The sequence below is a fragment of the Cervus canadensis genome, chromosome 26 (genome assembly GCF_019320065.1).
Source record: "Cervus canadensis isolate Bull #8, Minnesota chromosome 26, ASM1932006v1, whole genome shotgun sequence".
In the NCBI taxonomy this organism is placed as follows: Eukaryota; Metazoa; Chordata; class Mammalia; order Artiodactyla; family Cervidae; genus Cervus; species Cervus canadensis.
The window spans coordinates 219,566-235,409 of NC_057411.1; the positions used below are offsets into that span (position 1 = coordinate 219,566).

The following is a 15,844-nucleotide window of genomic DNA, read 5'->3' on the forward strand; positions in this document are numbered from 1 at the left end:
ATAACAGCAAGAATGAATTTTACCCCACAGACTCAAATATGCAGGAAATATCACTACATTATTGTCTTTAATTCAAGTTAAATCTAATCCCAAGCCTCCATCAGGCAGTAGATTTCATCTCAACTTATCATGAAGACTCCCCTAGTGAACTTCACAAAGGTCCCAAGTGTTGAAAGAAACAGAGCAAAACAGAAGTGGAGGCCTCCTGGGTCTTCCAGACGCACTGGTTCTAGCACAGTCCTGACCCCTGGCAGCCTCCTCAGGTGTGCTGCAGGAATTCCTCCAGGGCCAAGCAGTGGCGCCTGCCCCCTCCACTCTGCGCTAAGCCCCTGCATATCAGCGCCCCTTTCAACCCTTGGGAAATTTTTCGTAAGGAAAGATGGATACTGCCATCTCCCACTTCATGCTCAGAAGTACACCCTTTCCCTTGCTTTCCACAGCTCAATCTCTCCATGGGATTATGAGCAAGTTGGCCAAAGAAGATGAACTCAAAATGTCAGGTTTATTTATTTTTTTGGCCGTGTGGCATGTGGAATCTTAATTCCCGACCAGGAATCCACTCCCACCCCCACCCCCTATGTAGGAAGCATGGAACCTTAACCACTGAACCGCTAGATAAGTCCCTCAAATTGTCAGCTTTACTGTTGGGTTTTTGTTCTCTGTTGTTTTGTTTTAGATGGCCTTTTGTGGGCAGAACCCTCCACCAGTCATATTTCCTGAGGGTTCCAATATTATGAAACCAGCTTGGCCCCTCTAAACACGTGAATTTCCTATCACTGTTATGAGCACCTGCTTTTGGCCCAGCAAACACCATAAGACAAGCAAATACAAAGGCCTTCCCTGACTGAGGAAGAGAAAAACACAAAGAAAAAAAAACAAGATCTTTTTTTGTCAAGATTCTTTTAAGCAGTTGTAGCAGCCAAACACAAATTATAATCTCAATACAAGCCAGTAACTTATTTTATTTGGAGCCTGAAATGATTAACTAGGCCTCAGAATTGTGGGTATTAAGATCTCATTGCTGTGGACCCCACTTTATGAACTGGGCCATATTCAACAACGCTACAGTTCTGATCAATTTCTGAAAGCAACTGAGAAATAAAATAAAGGAGATGGGGACTTCCCTGGCTGTCCAGTGGTTAAGACTTCACCTTTCAATGCAGGAGCTGTGGGTTTGATCCCTGATTGGGGAGCTAAGATCCTACATGCCTTGCGACCAAAAAAACGAAACATAAAACAGAAACAATATTGTTCACGAATTTACTAAAGACTTTTAAAATGGTTCACATTAAAAAAAAAAAAAGGAGAACAGATTGGATTCTGTCTCTAAAGCTTTCTCATTGATAGAGGAAATATTTATCTTCTTAAAAATAGTCATAAGAAATAATTAGGAACAATAACTGGAGCTCTCATTACGCATTATAAACCAGCAGGACCTGAAAGACTGAAAAATATTCTCTTAACTAATCACAGAAGATCCAAGTCCATATTCTCACAGCAAGAGTAAACAATGGAGGTTTAGTCTTACAGTGACATGCAAGTAGTCAGCATAACGAGACTGTGGCTTTCAAGAGGAATTAGATATGAGAAACTCAGAGGGGGAAAAAAAAGGTCCTTTCCTCACTTAGTATATTCAAGCTCCTAGGAAGGGATAAAGAAAATAAGGAAAGAAAAGGAATTCACAGCACAAATCCTGTTCTAAGCAGTCACTTTTATGGCATTTGCAGGTTCCAGGGACAAGAGGCGGCTCTGCTGAACGCATCCCATGGGAAAGAACGATGTGCGGGGCAGGAACGCGAGGACGCACACACGGGCAGGAGGAGAGCTACAGCTCTGGGACGCCGGGATGCGCATCACTCACAGGACTGGGACACAGATGCCCATGGAAGATCAGTTAGCTCCCCTTGAAGGGACAGTGTATCTCTAGAAACAATGTCCAGGATTTGTAAGTAACTTGTCATTCCCTTCTTAGATATCAAAACCCTAATGGGAATGAGGGTTTCAGACTGGCTAGTCACTTCAAACACTTAAAGGGATAAGACTTCATGGTGGTATCTGAATCGAGGGAAAAAGGAGATTTAGGGATACCGAGTCCTTTCTGGAAAGGAAGGACCCTAAACAAGCTTCTTGGGGAGGGTGGGCTGGGTATATTATAAAAAGGAGGCAACAGGTACAAATTAACAAAAAAGAACTGAAAACAACCAATCAATGAGCTATAAATCTTAGCCGGTTCTCAATTTGGTCCTTGCCTCCTGGACTTTTCCTGTCTAAGGGCCCTTGCATTCCTGTCACCTTCTTCCTTTAATGTGTTTCCATCAAGAACATGTTCCTGACCACCACAATGAGTCCAGTTTCTTTCCTGCAGCACTTCCACTGGTTCTGTCCTCCCCCAACTGGGACCTAATGTAGAGGTGCCGACACCCCGGGAGCTGCAGGTTGGCAGTCCTGAGCCCAGTCCAGTGGACAACCATTGCCTGGGACTCCTCCTGCCCCCAAACAAACAGCAGAGGGGCTCTTGATTCAGTTTAGTTCAGTCCAATTCAGTTCAGTTGCTCAGTCATGTCCGACTCTTTGTGACCCCATGGACCATAGTACGCCAGGCCTCCCTGTCCATCACCAACTCTCAGAGTTTACTCAAACTCGTGTCCATTGAGTCAGTGATGCCATCCAACCATCTCATCCTCTGTCATCCCCTTCTCCTCCTGCCCCCAATCCTTCCCAGCATCAGGGTCTTTTCCAATGAGTCAGTTCTTCATATCAGGTGGCCAAAGTACTGGAGTTTCAGCATCAACATCAGTCCTTCCAATGAACACCCAGGACTGATCTCCTTTAGGATGGACTGCTTGGATCTCCCTGCAGTCCAAGGGACTCACAAGAGTCTTCTCCCACACCATAGTTCAAAAGCATCAACTCTTCGGCGCTCAGCTTTCTTTAGAGTCCAACTCTCACATCCATACATGACTAATGCAAAAACCATAGCCTTGACTAGACAGACCTTTGTTGGCAAAGTAATGTCTCTGCTTTTTAATATGCTGTCTAGGTTGGTCATAACTTTCCTTCCAAGGAGCAAGCATCTTTTAATTTCATGGCTGCAATCACCATCTGCAGTGATTTTGGAGCCCAAAAAAATAAAATCTGTCACTGTTTCCATTGTTTCCCCATCTATTTCCCATGAGGTGATGGGACCAGATGCCATGATCTTAGTTTTCTGAATGTTGAGCTTTAAGCCAACTTTTCCACTCTCCTCTTTCACTGTCATCAGGAGCCTCTTTAGTTCTTCTTCACTTTCTGCCTTGGGTGGTGTTATCTGCATATCTGAGGTTATTGATATTTCTCCTGGCAATCTTGATTCCAGCTTGTGCTTCATCCAGCCCAGCATTTCTCAGTGGTAGGCGCTGACAGAGGGCATCAGAGGGCAGACAGACTAAAACCACAATCATGGAAAACTAGCCAATCTAGTCACATGGACCACAGCCTTGTCTAAATCAATGAAACTAAGCCATGCCATGTAGGGCCACCCAAGACGGACGGGTCTTGGTGGAGAGTTCTGACAAAATGTGGTCCACTGGAGAAGGGAATGGCAAACCATTTCAGTATTCTTGCCTTGAGAACCCCATGAAGAGTACGAAAAGCAAAAAGATGGGACACTGAATGATGAACTCCCCAAGTTGGTAGGTGCCGATATGCTACTGGAGATCAGTGGAGAAATAACTCCAGAAAGAATGAAGAGACAGAGACAAAGCAAAAACAATACTCAGTTGTGGGTGTGACTGGTGACAGATGCTGTAAAGAGCAATATCGCATAGGAACCTGGAATGTCAGGTCCATGGATCAAGGCAAATTGGAAGTGGTCAAACAGGAGATGGCAAGAGTGAACATTGACATTTTAGGAATCAGTGAACTAAAATGGACTGGAATGGGTGAATTTAACTCAGATGACCATTATATCTACTCCTATGGGCAGGAATCCCTTAGAAGAAATGGAGTAGCCATCATAGTCAACAAAAGCGTCTGAAATGCAGTACTTGGATGCAATCTCAAAAACAACATAATGATCTCTGTTCGTTTCCAAGGCAAACCATTCAATATCACGGTAATCCAAGTCTATGTCCCGACCAGTAATGCCGAAGAAGCTGAAGTTGAACAGTTCTATGAAGACCTGTAAGACCTTTTAGAACTAACACACAAAAAAGATGTCCTTTTCATTATAGGGGACTGGAATGCAAAAGTAGGAAGTCAAGAAACACCTGGAGTAACAGGCAAATTTGGCCTTGGAGTACAGAATGAAGCAGCGTAAAGGCTAACAGAGTTCTGCCAAGAGAACGCACTAGTCATAGCAAACACCTTCTTCTAACAACACAAGAAAAGACTCTACACATGGACATCACCAGATGGCCAACACCAAAATCAGATTGACTATATTCTTTGCAGCCAAAGATCAAGAAGCTCTATACAGTCAACAAAAACAAGACCAGGAGCTGACTGTGGCTAAGATCATGAACTCTTCACTGCTCTTGGTTCAGCAGCTGGCAAAAGGTTTTTTTAACCCTGGAGACATTTAAGATGTATTACAAGATGGGCTTTAGCAAAATCCAACACCAACTGTGGCATGGAAAGACAGCAGGAGTCAGAACTGAGAACAGGTTTTTCGTCTCTCATGCAGCCAGAACTGGCACCCTGCCACATGGTATCCCCAGCCTTGGGGGGAAGACAGGTGAGGGGGTTCCCACAGCAAGTCCCCTTAGTCACGCAGAGGTGGAGTCAGGCACCCAGAAAATGCATGGCGATGCATCATAAACTTCCTAAAACCCTTATGTGTAATCCCATGAGTCACAGGGGTAGTTCTTACACTCAGTTAAGGATTATCTGGTTTCCAAGCACTTCCCTCCTCAAATTATCAGTCACTTCTCTACCAGATCCCTTTAAAATCAGGTCCAAGTTTCTACCTTTAGCATCTTCCCCAAATTCTAAAGATATGCTCTATTTTCCTAAAACTTATTTCAGAGCAAAAACACTATTTCAGTCACATGTTTTTTATACCCTCATCTACTTCTAAAACACCTTTGAAGGGGTCACACCACTGGGAGCTATGACTTTTGAATATGTTAATCCTTTTCTAGACTTTTAAGGTACATTCATATTACAGGAAGTGACATGGACAGAGGAAACAGCTTTGTGCTGGAGGTGGTGGTGATGGTGTTGTTTTTAAAGAAGTGAAGGAAGCATCAAAATACCACCTCAGAATGACCACAAGCAGTATTCGGTATATATGAGCTTCTCACTAAAACCTAGCTACACACTGCTAGTGGGCATATGAACAGCAGCCCACTTGCTTTCTCTGAAAAGTAATTTGGCAGCATGCATTAGAAGTCTTAAGAAGTTCATAACTAGCCTTTAGCCCAGTACGTAGGTTTTCAAAGATCTAGTTTAACACAGTAAGCAGAAAGAGGTATCCCAGTATTTTTACATAGTAAAGATGCCAAAACATTCATGCCACACAAATAAGAAAATTATTTTATAAATTATAACACATCCAAGTGGCTATATGCCTGGTTATACTCCTTAAGATCTCACACAGTGCATGATACATGCTAAGGTCTCAGTAAATATTTGAAGAATGAAATATAGTACAATTATGAAAATGTTTTTGAAGAACATTTAACGGTATGAGGAACTGTTAAGTGAATTAAATAGGATATAAAACAGTATATACAGCATGATTCTGTTTTTTTTAAACAGTAAAAAGACTGAAAGAAAACATACAAATGTTGACAGAGTTCAGCTCTAGTTGATTTATAATTTTTTCCTTATTAACATTTTTCATGTTTTCAAACAATTTTAAAACAATAATCACATATTATTATTATAGTTAGAAAAAATAAACAATCATGCTTTTTTAAAGGCAACTCTGGGAAACTGTATTTTCATTTCTTAAATGAATGAGCAATGAGCTATATTTCAAAGCCAGTTAAGCTGTGATTTGTTTAAAATCAATTTAATTACATTCACTCCTGTAACTCAATTCACACATAGTATGTTCAGGTGAAGTGTATATTAGAAACTAATTCTTACAGCATCATTTACCATCTTAGACAACTGAGTTAAGAATAAGTTGGGATCACCTTATAAAGACAGTGAAAGATAACCATTAGTCTCCCAGATGCCTTACATAATTAGGAAAAGAAAAACAATGTCTGGTTCTCCACATTCACAAAATAATCTTTTACTTACTCATATTGATCTAAGTTGTTTGATTTCTTTCCTGTCACATAATTACTTGGGATATATCCTTCACTCCTAGAAATAAGAAAAATACTTTAGATAAACTGAAATTATTTTACTGATAGAGTATTAAGAGGAAAATTACTGTCCTTCTGGAATAATTAAAGAATAATATTGCCTAAAGCTTATAAGAAAGACTGGCTGACCCTCAATAAGTCTATATATCTATAGTATTTGATGCTTTACAAAGGACTTCCTCGTTGGATCCTTACAAAAATTCTGAGGTAAGTAGACATTCTTGTACCCACTTTTTGGTGGGGAAACCAAAGCTTAAGAAGATTGAGACTTTCTCAAGGGCTCAGAACTAGCCAGCAACAGGGTCAGAACGTGAATTCTGAACTTGTGACTCGGTTCAGAGCCCTTCCTAACGTTCTATGGTGCTTCTCTTGAATTCACACTTTCTGGGGATGTTTTAAAGAAACCACTACTTCAGGAAAGTGGAAGTGCTGGATGAAAACAACTACCACTCCAACTCCTCAACAGTCTGTGCAGTACACTCTTTCACAGAGAGTAATCCCTAACATCTACATCAGTATCATCTAGTCACTCGTTAAAAAGACAAATTCCTGGGTCCTACCCAAGAGATATGAACTGAGGAGGCCTGTGTGGGGCCAGAGAACCTTGGATTTTTACCCTAGATGACTCCTGTGTACATTAAAGTTTAAGGAGCAATCATAGTAGGTAGAATCTTGACTGGAGTCAAGAATTTCAGCAGAAAAAGAGATATGTGTATAAAATTTCTAAGTTGAGTAAAAATGCTATAATTCTGAATTTGAACTGCTGGTAACAGCTCATAATATATGCACACATGAGTGTATACATGTGGCTCTGTGCACTGAGAAAGGCCTAGAAGCAAGGGCAATCCAGCAGCAATAGAATCCTAGGACCCCACCTGTTGTCTTTAAATATTATTTCATATGAAAATGAGCCAGAACTCTTTGGGGAAATGGCAAATTGCAGGTTTGACCAGGAAAAATACAAGAATGAAACTGAGCTCTTTTATTTTATTCAGAAAGCAAGGAAGCTGAGAAAGAAAGGCTAAAAAGACCCCTAACAAAAATAGCTACCACTGACGCATGATGGGACAATCCAAGCAAAAAGAATAATGAATGCAATAGGAAAAAAAACAAATATGAAACTATCCATGCTTCTCCTTCTGTTTAGTCGCTCAGTCAAGTCTGACTCTTTGCAACCACATGGACTGTAGCCCACCAGGCTCCTCTATCCATGGGATTTCCCAGGCAAGAATACTTGGAAATGGGTTGCCATTTCCTTCGCCAGGGGAATCTTCCTGACCCAGGGAGTGAACCCACGTCTCCTGTATTGATTGGCAGGTGGGTTCTTCACCACTGAGCCAACTGGGAAGCCCAAAATATCCATAATAACACTTTTATTTTATTTTTTTTTTAGCATTCCTTCAATTTTTTTTTATATGTTTCAGTGTTGTTTACTTATTTTTTTTTTTAATTTTTAAAAGTATTGGTTACCACTGTTACCAACAGAGGAAGCTTGGTCATCAGAATTAGAAAAATCACAAAAAAAAAAAAAAAAAATCACCATTTTGCTATCCTTAGCGAAATAATCGATATAAGCAATAATCATAAATGGATGCTAAAATCATTAAGTGAAACATTGACGAAGAATTTTACAATGGAGGAATAAAGTTGACAAACATACCTCAGGTATGTTTACCTGCATAACCTTGGCATCATAAGAAGTGGAACCACCAGATATACGGGACATAGATACTTATTAAATGACACCATGTGGAAGCAAATAGCTTAATCTAGATTGTGGCTCACTATAGAGAAAAAGATCTGGTTTTATCAATAAATCAAAAATGGGGGGAAAAAGGGCAGGGATTATTGTAGAATAAAAGAGAGACATGAGACATATCAGCCAAAATGCATTGTGTGGACCTTGTTTTAATCTTGAGTAAATTGTAAAAATACAGATTAGAGCTAATCAAGGGAAACCAGAATTACAGATTTGGTACTATCCTTAAACCTGGGCCAGAAGGGCCCCTGTTCTGACCTCATACTTTCGAGGGAATGCTGAAGTCCATCATTCCTCAGCTGGACCATCACCTGAAACTATGGCCTCAGAATTCGCTGCCCATTGCCAAGCCCTACATGGGCCTCTCCAAGGGGCTTCATTCTCTGAAAACCAAATGCTCCTGCCTGCGTGTGCTCCTCCAGCCCAGGTCCAGGAAGTGACCAAGCTGGGAGGTGGCGTTTGCCAACCAAATGGACAGAATTTGGATGAACAGCTGGGAGACGCACATGGTACATGTGAGGTGGAACCAGGGATAGAAGGGAAGGAGAAGGGAGATACCCTGGGGAGACGGCCGGCCCTCTGTGCACCATCACATTCTGGCACGGAACTCCAAGCCAAACCTTGCTTTCCTTGTCATTTTGAAGGTATGTTTGTCAAGTTGGAGGATAAATTATACCTTATTCACCAGTTTGTCAGCTTGACTTATAAATATTTAAATATTTGATATCTGGGCTTTTATTTGTACTCTTCTTCTAATCTTAAAAATGCTGGGGGAAAGCCTACAGATGAATTTTTTAAATTATTATTATTATATTATAATGTTGGGGTTCCCTGGTGGCTCAGACGGTAAAGAAACTGCCTGCAATCAGGAGACCCAGGTACAATCTCTGGGTGGGGAAGATCTCTTGGAGATGACAATCACTACCACTCCAGTATTATTGCCTGGAGAATTCCATGGACAGAAGAGCCTGGTGTGCTATAGCCCATGGGGTCACAAAAAGTCAGACACGACTGAGCAACTAACACACACACACATGATAATGACACAGCAGTTGTTTAAAAAAATCTTTAGCAATTAGACTTGGGGGTGAAATTTCATGATGATTTGAATGTACTTTAAATACTCAAAAAAAAAAAAGAAAAAAAAAAAGAACAGCTGGGAAGATTTTAAAATTATGACCGACCAATTTCTGAAGTCAAGTGACAAGAGGCTCCGCTAAACTATTACGTATCTTTTGGATATGTCTATAATTTTTTTAAACATCTTGTTTGGCAAAGAAAAAAAAGCAATGATGACCTTCCTGTAAACACAGATGAACAGGTTTCCATAAAGGTGCTAATGCACAGCACTCAGGAGATGTACCGCTGCTAAGAAGTGAGCAGCAGACATGGGCCCTGCTCAATCCAGAGGCTTCCATTGCTTCTCCAGCAGTGACCCTGGAACGGCGGGAGTGGGGGGGGCAGTAGGGGGGGGCAGGAGGTAAGAAAGTGGATTTGCATGAAGGGAATGCTCTAATCAGGACAAAAAGTCCTCCTCTTCTTATTCACAGGAACTCAGAATAAAAATAGGGTTATACTACAGAGGTAAGCACAGGATACAGAGCTTTCCTAATGAAGCTTAAGATACACGCCCCCCCCCCGCCCCCACAACGTTTATCATATTTACCCATTATTTACCAATAATAAGGTTGAAAGGACTATTCTCTTTAAATCCTATTTAGTATAAACAATATTGTTTTTAAACTTCTTGAATGTATGCATTTTAGACATAGGTGCATACACACATACATACAGACAAACACACACTCACATTCTCTCTTTCTACAGCAAATCTAAGATTACTTATTTACTTTGAGGGGCAGGGGGAGGGGAAGAGACCTAAAATGTAATCTCCCCCAAGATCAAAACAATCTAATTCAAACATACAATGGATGAGAAATACAGTGTAATGGATTCTAATTTCTGGAAAGAAATGGTTGATCCACTTACATTTATTGAGTCACTAAGAATACACTGTGCTACTAAAAGGTAATAATGTATATTTTCATTTATGGCTGCTGAATTGGTCTCACTACATAACAGTTACAGATTATCATCTTCTCACTCAGTATTTAACTTCCAGCCACACACGGTGTATCATCCACAGGGAGGGAATACCTACCCGTATTTATCTCTTGCTTTCCACCAATGAACATCATTCTTTTCCAATATGATATACTCCTGGCCCCTCTCTAGTCTGAGATCATGCGCTTCTGTTGCTTGGAAATCATACATGGCTACAACTATTTCTTCACCGTTTTCTTCTTCAGGCGGAATTGGTGGAGGAGGCCTTCGCTAAGAAATGGAAATAACACGTGAAAGTTCAGTCTTCTATTTGAAGCTGGGTGTGAAGTGAAACACTAAGCACTGCGCATAGGGCCACAGAATAAACTCTGCCGAAAATAACCTGGAGACTCGCCGCCCGTGCGTTTGAGGCTGTTGATGCTCCTGGGCCTCTCATGGGTTTCAGAATACAACCAACACAAGAGCAAAAACTGTCTTTAAACATCAAAAGGATTCTTCTCGGCGGCGTCAGGATTAGCTTACCAGGGAGAGGCAAGGGTAGAATGTGAGTGGAAATGACGACTAAAAGCAGATCCACCATTTAACGGCCTACAATGGGAAAAAGACCCACTTTCATCAGGTCTCCCACTTGAAGGAATCCATACTTCTTCATGCCTACTATGTGCAAGGTACACTCTAAGTACATAGCTGGCATACTTCTTCTCATTTATTTTTTTTTTAAATTGAAATATATAGTTGGGCTTCCCTGGTAGCTCAGCTGGTAAAGAATTCGCCTGCAATGCAGAAGACCTCAGTTCAACTACTGGGTCAGGAAGTTCCCCTGGAGAAGGGATAGGCTACCCACCCCAGTATTCTTGCCTGGTGAATTCCCATGGACAGAGAAGCCTGGTGGGCTACAGCCCATGGGGTCACAAATAATTGGACGCGACTAAGCGACTAAGCACAGCACAGTTAATTTATAATGTTGCATTCGTTTCTGGCATACAGTGAAGTGATTCAGTATGTACTCTTTTTCATATTGTTTTCATTACGGTTTATTATAGGATACTGAATACAGCTCCCTCTGCTACAGAGTAGGACCTTGCTGTTTATCCTATCTGCTAATCTCAAACTCCTAATTTACCCCCATTCCCCTCCTTTCCCCTTGGGTAACCCTAAGTTTCCTTCCTCTGTGAGTCTGTTTCTGTTTTGTAAATAAGTTCATTTGCATCTTCATTTATTCTTAGTACTAATTCCATAAAAGTATACAATTTCCATTTTATAACTAAGCAAACAATGGCTTAAAGTCACTCTCATCAGATTCGTGCTGGATCGGGTCCCTCCCAAGTCCAAAGTACATGTGTTTTCTACCATATTCCACTATTCATAGGTATATCATTAAATCACTAGAGTCATTCCTTTGTCATAATACTGTGGTCTCAAGACTGAAATATTCCTCTAAAGTCCCGCACTGCTTGAATAATATTCAAAGCCAAAATACAGGCAGAATGACAGATGATAATAGGGCCCCCAGTGATAATTTCTGATGCATTTAAATAAATATTATTTGACACCAAAAAAAATCAAGTTAAGCCATAATCTATCCATTTCTGATATGATCCATGCAGGAGGCAACATCACAGGAATGAACAAAAACACACTTGGTAAACACACGCTTAAAAAAGTTAGGGGCTTCCCTGGTGGCTCAGACGGTAAAGAATCTGCCTGCAATGCGGGAGACTAGGTTTGATCCCTGGGTCAGAAAGATCCCCTGGGGAAGGGCACGGCTACTGACTCCAGTGTTCTTGCCTGGAAAATCCCATGGATAGTGGAGCCTAGCAGGCTATAGTCCATGGGTTGCAAAAAGTTAGACATGACTGAGCGACTCTTTACTTCCAAAAGTTAAAGACCACCTTACTTTCTTTATTTCTGGCGCTGGTGTTGGAGGCAGTGCTTTTCTTATACCTAAAAATACAACAACAAGATAGGTTAAAATGCCATCTAACAATGATCAACAGTTTTAAGGAAAAGTAAACATAACAAGAAGTCCACTCTGACTCACTCACGCTGGTGCATGTTGCTTGTAATACTATTTTAGAACAGATTTCTTGAATGAACTGTAAAATGCCATAGGGATTGAGGCCATGTGTTACTCATTGTAAACAAATGGGATTACATCAGAACCAAAAAGCTCCTGCTCAGCAAAGGAAAACCGTCAACAAAATGAAAAGGCAACCAACGGAAGGGGAGAAAGTATCTGCAACCCACATATCTGAGAGGGGTCAGTGTCATAAATATACAAGGAGCTCACACAACCCAGCAGTTAAACAATAACTCAATTAAAAGTGGACAAAGGACATAGAATTTTTTTTTTAAAAGAAGACATACAAACAGCCAAGAGATACCTTAAAAGGTGCTCAGCATAACTAATCATTAGGAAAATGCAAATTAAAACCAGGAATAAGATACCAACTCATACATATTAGGATAGCAATTATAAAACCCACATGTGATAACAAATGCTGGTAAGGATGTAGAGAAAAGGGAACTCTTGCACTGTTCGTGGGAATGTAAATGATGTAGCCACTGTGGAAAATAACAGAAGTTCCTCAAAAAACTTAAAAATAGAACTACCAGATGATCCAGTAATCCCACTTCTGGGTGTATACACGAACGAAAAGAAAGCAGTACCTCGAGGAGACAATCTGCGCTCCCAGGGTCACGGCAGCGCATTTCACAACAGCCAGGGACAGACAGCCTGAGCACTCACCAACAGAGGACTGGACGCAGAAAATGTGGTGTGTGCGGAGTATTCAGCCTTAGGAAAGAAGGAAATCCTCTCATTTGTGACAACGTGGGTGAAGCTGGGGGGGATAACGCTAAATGAAGTAAGCCAGACGGAAAAGGACAAATACCACATGCTGTGATTTATACGGGGAATCTTTAAAAAAAATAAACAAACTCAGAGAGAGTAGAAAAATGGTTGCCAGGGGATACGGGGTGGAAAAAATAGAGATGTTGGTAAAAGAGTACAAGCTTACAGTTATAAGATGAATAAGGTATGTTAATTATTACTATGTGTGTGTGTGTGTGTGTGTGTGTACATATATATATATATATATATATAACTGGAGAAGGAAATGGCAACCTACTCTAGGATTCTTGCCTGGAGAATCCAATGGACAGAGGAGCCTGGCGGGCTAGTCTATGGGGTCACAAGAATCACCACAACTGAGCAACTAAGCATGCACACACACACACATCTAGAACTAACACCGAAAAAAAGATGTCCTTTTCATCATACGGGGCTGGAATGCAAAAGCAGGAAGTCAAGAAAAACCTAGCGTAACAGGCAAGTTTGGCCTTAGAGTACAAAACGGAGCAGGACAAAGGCTAACAGAGTTCTGCCAAGAGAACGCACTGGTCATAGCAAACACCCTCTTCCAAGAACACAAAAGATGACTCTACGCATGGACACCACCAGATGATCAATACTGAAATCAGATTGATTATATTCTTTGCAGCCAAAAATGGAGAAGCTCTATACAGTCAGCAAAAACAAGACCAGGAGCTGACTGTGGCATAGATCATGAACTCCTTATTGCCAAATTCAGACTTAAATTGAAGAAAGTTGAAAAACCACCAGACCATTCAGGTATGACCTAAATCAAATCTCTTATGATTATACAGTGGAAGTGACAAATAGATTCAAGGGATCAGATCTGATAGGCAGAGTGCCTGAAGAACTATGGATGGAGTTTCATGACATTGTACAGGAGGCAGTGATCAAGACCACCCCCAAGAAAAAGAAATGCAAAAAGGCAAAATGGTTGCCTGAGGAGGCCTTACAAATAGCTGAGAAAAGAAGAGAGGCGAAAGTCAAAGGAGAAAAGGAAAGATACACACATCTGAATGCAGAGTTCCAAAGAATAGCAAGCAGAGATAAGAAAGTCTTCCTCAGTGATCAATGCAAAGAAATAGAAGAAAACAATAGAATGGGAACGACTAGAGATCTCTCAAGAAAATCAGAGATAGCAAGGGAACATTTCATGCAAAAGATGGCCACAATAAAGGACAGAAACGGTATGGACCTAACAGAAGCAGAAGATATTAAGAAGAGGTGGCAAAAACACACAAAAGGACTATATAAAAAAAGTTGTTATGACCCAGATAACCACAATGTTGTGATCACTCACCTAGAGCCAGAAATCCTGGAGTGCAAAGTCAAGTGAGCCTCAGGAAGCATCACTATGAACAAAGCTAGTGGAGATAATAGAATTCCAGTTGAGTTATTTCAAATCCTAAAACATGATGCTGTTAAAGTGCTGTACTCAATATGCCAGCAAATTTGGAAAACTCAGCAGTGGCCGCAGGACTGGAAAAGGTTGGTTTTCATTCCAATTCCAAAGAAAGGCAATCCCAAAGAATGCTCAAACAACCGCACAATTGCACTCATCTCACACACTAGCAAAGTAATGCTCAAAATTCTCCAAGCTGGATTTAGAAAAGGCAGAGGAACCAGAGATCATATTGCCAACATCTTTTGGATCATAGAAAAAGAAAGAGAGTTCCAGAAAAACATCTGCATTGTTGACTATGCCAAAGCCTTTGACTGTGTGGATCACAACAAACTGTGGAAAATTCTGAAAGAGATGGGAATACCAGAATACCTGACCTGCCTCCTGAGAAATCTGTATGCAGGTCAAGAAGCAACAGTTGGAAGTGGACATGGAACAATGAACTGGTTTCCAAATTGGGAAAGGAGTACATCAAGGCTGTATATTGTCGCCCTGCTTATTTAACTTAAATGCACAGTACATCATGTGAAATGCTGGGCTAGATGAAGGACAAGCTGGAATCAAGACTGCTGGGAGAAATATCAATAACCTCAGATATGCAGATGACACCACCCTTATGGCAAAAAGCCAAGAGGAACTAAAGAGCCTCTTGATGAAAGTGAAATAGGAGAGCAAAAAAGCTGGCTTAAAACTCAACATTCAAAAAACTAAAATCATGGCATCTGGTCCCATCACTTCATGGCAAATAGACGGGGAAACAAGGGCAACAGTGAGAGACTTTATTTTTTGGGCTCCAAAATCACTGCAGATGGTGACTGCAGCCATGAAATTAAAAGAGGCTTGCTCCTTGAAAGATAAGCTATGATCAACCTGGACAGCATATTAAAAAGCAGAGACATTACTTTGCCAACAAAGGTCTGTCTAGTCAAAGCTATGGTTTTCGTATTAGTCATGTATGGATGTGTGAGTTGGACCATAAAGAAAGCGGAGCACCGAAGAATTGATGCTTTTGAACTGTGGTGTTAGAGAAGACTCCTGAGAGTCCCTTGGATTGCAAGAAGATCAAACCAGTCAATCCTAGAGGAAATCAGTCCTGAATATTCATTGGAAGGATCAATGCTGAAGCTAAAGCCCCTGTACTTTGGCCACCTGATGTGAAGAACTGACTCACTGGAAAAGATCCTGATGCTGGGAAAGATTGAAGGCAGGAGGAGAAGGGGACAACACATTAGAGGTTGGTTGGATGGCATCACCAACTGGATGGACATGAGTTTGAGCAAGCTCCAGGAGTTGGTGATAGACAGGGAAGCCTCGCATGCTGCAGTCAATGAAGTCACAAAGAGTTCGACACAACTGAACAACTGAACTGAACTCTGTGTGTGTGTGTGTGTGTGTGTGTGTGTATACAAAAAGCAGGAAAAAAGACAAATAAAGTCTAAGGATCT

At 41.0% G+C, this 15,844-nt stretch overlaps 1 protein-coding gene across 6 annotated transcripts in view; it reads right to left on the reverse strand.

Annotated features, from left to right (window-relative positions):
- TEC (tec protein tyrosine kinase) overlaps positions 1–15,844 on the reverse strand; it is a 151,145-nt gene that overhangs the window by 24,534 nt on the left and 110,767 nt on the right. For all 6 annotated transcript variants that reach the window (XM_043448245.1, XM_043448240.1, XM_043448244.1 and 3 more), the window contains 3 exons: positions 12,020–12,066; positions 10,220–10,392; positions 6,232–6,297 (listed from right to left, as the gene is read on the reverse strand). In XM_043448245.1, coding sequence (XP_043304180.1) covers positions 6,232–6,297; positions 10,220–10,392; positions 12,020–12,066 — 286 coding nt within the window. The remainder of the gene's footprint in view (positions 1–6,231; positions 6,298–10,219; positions 10,393–12,019; positions 12,067–15,844) is intronic.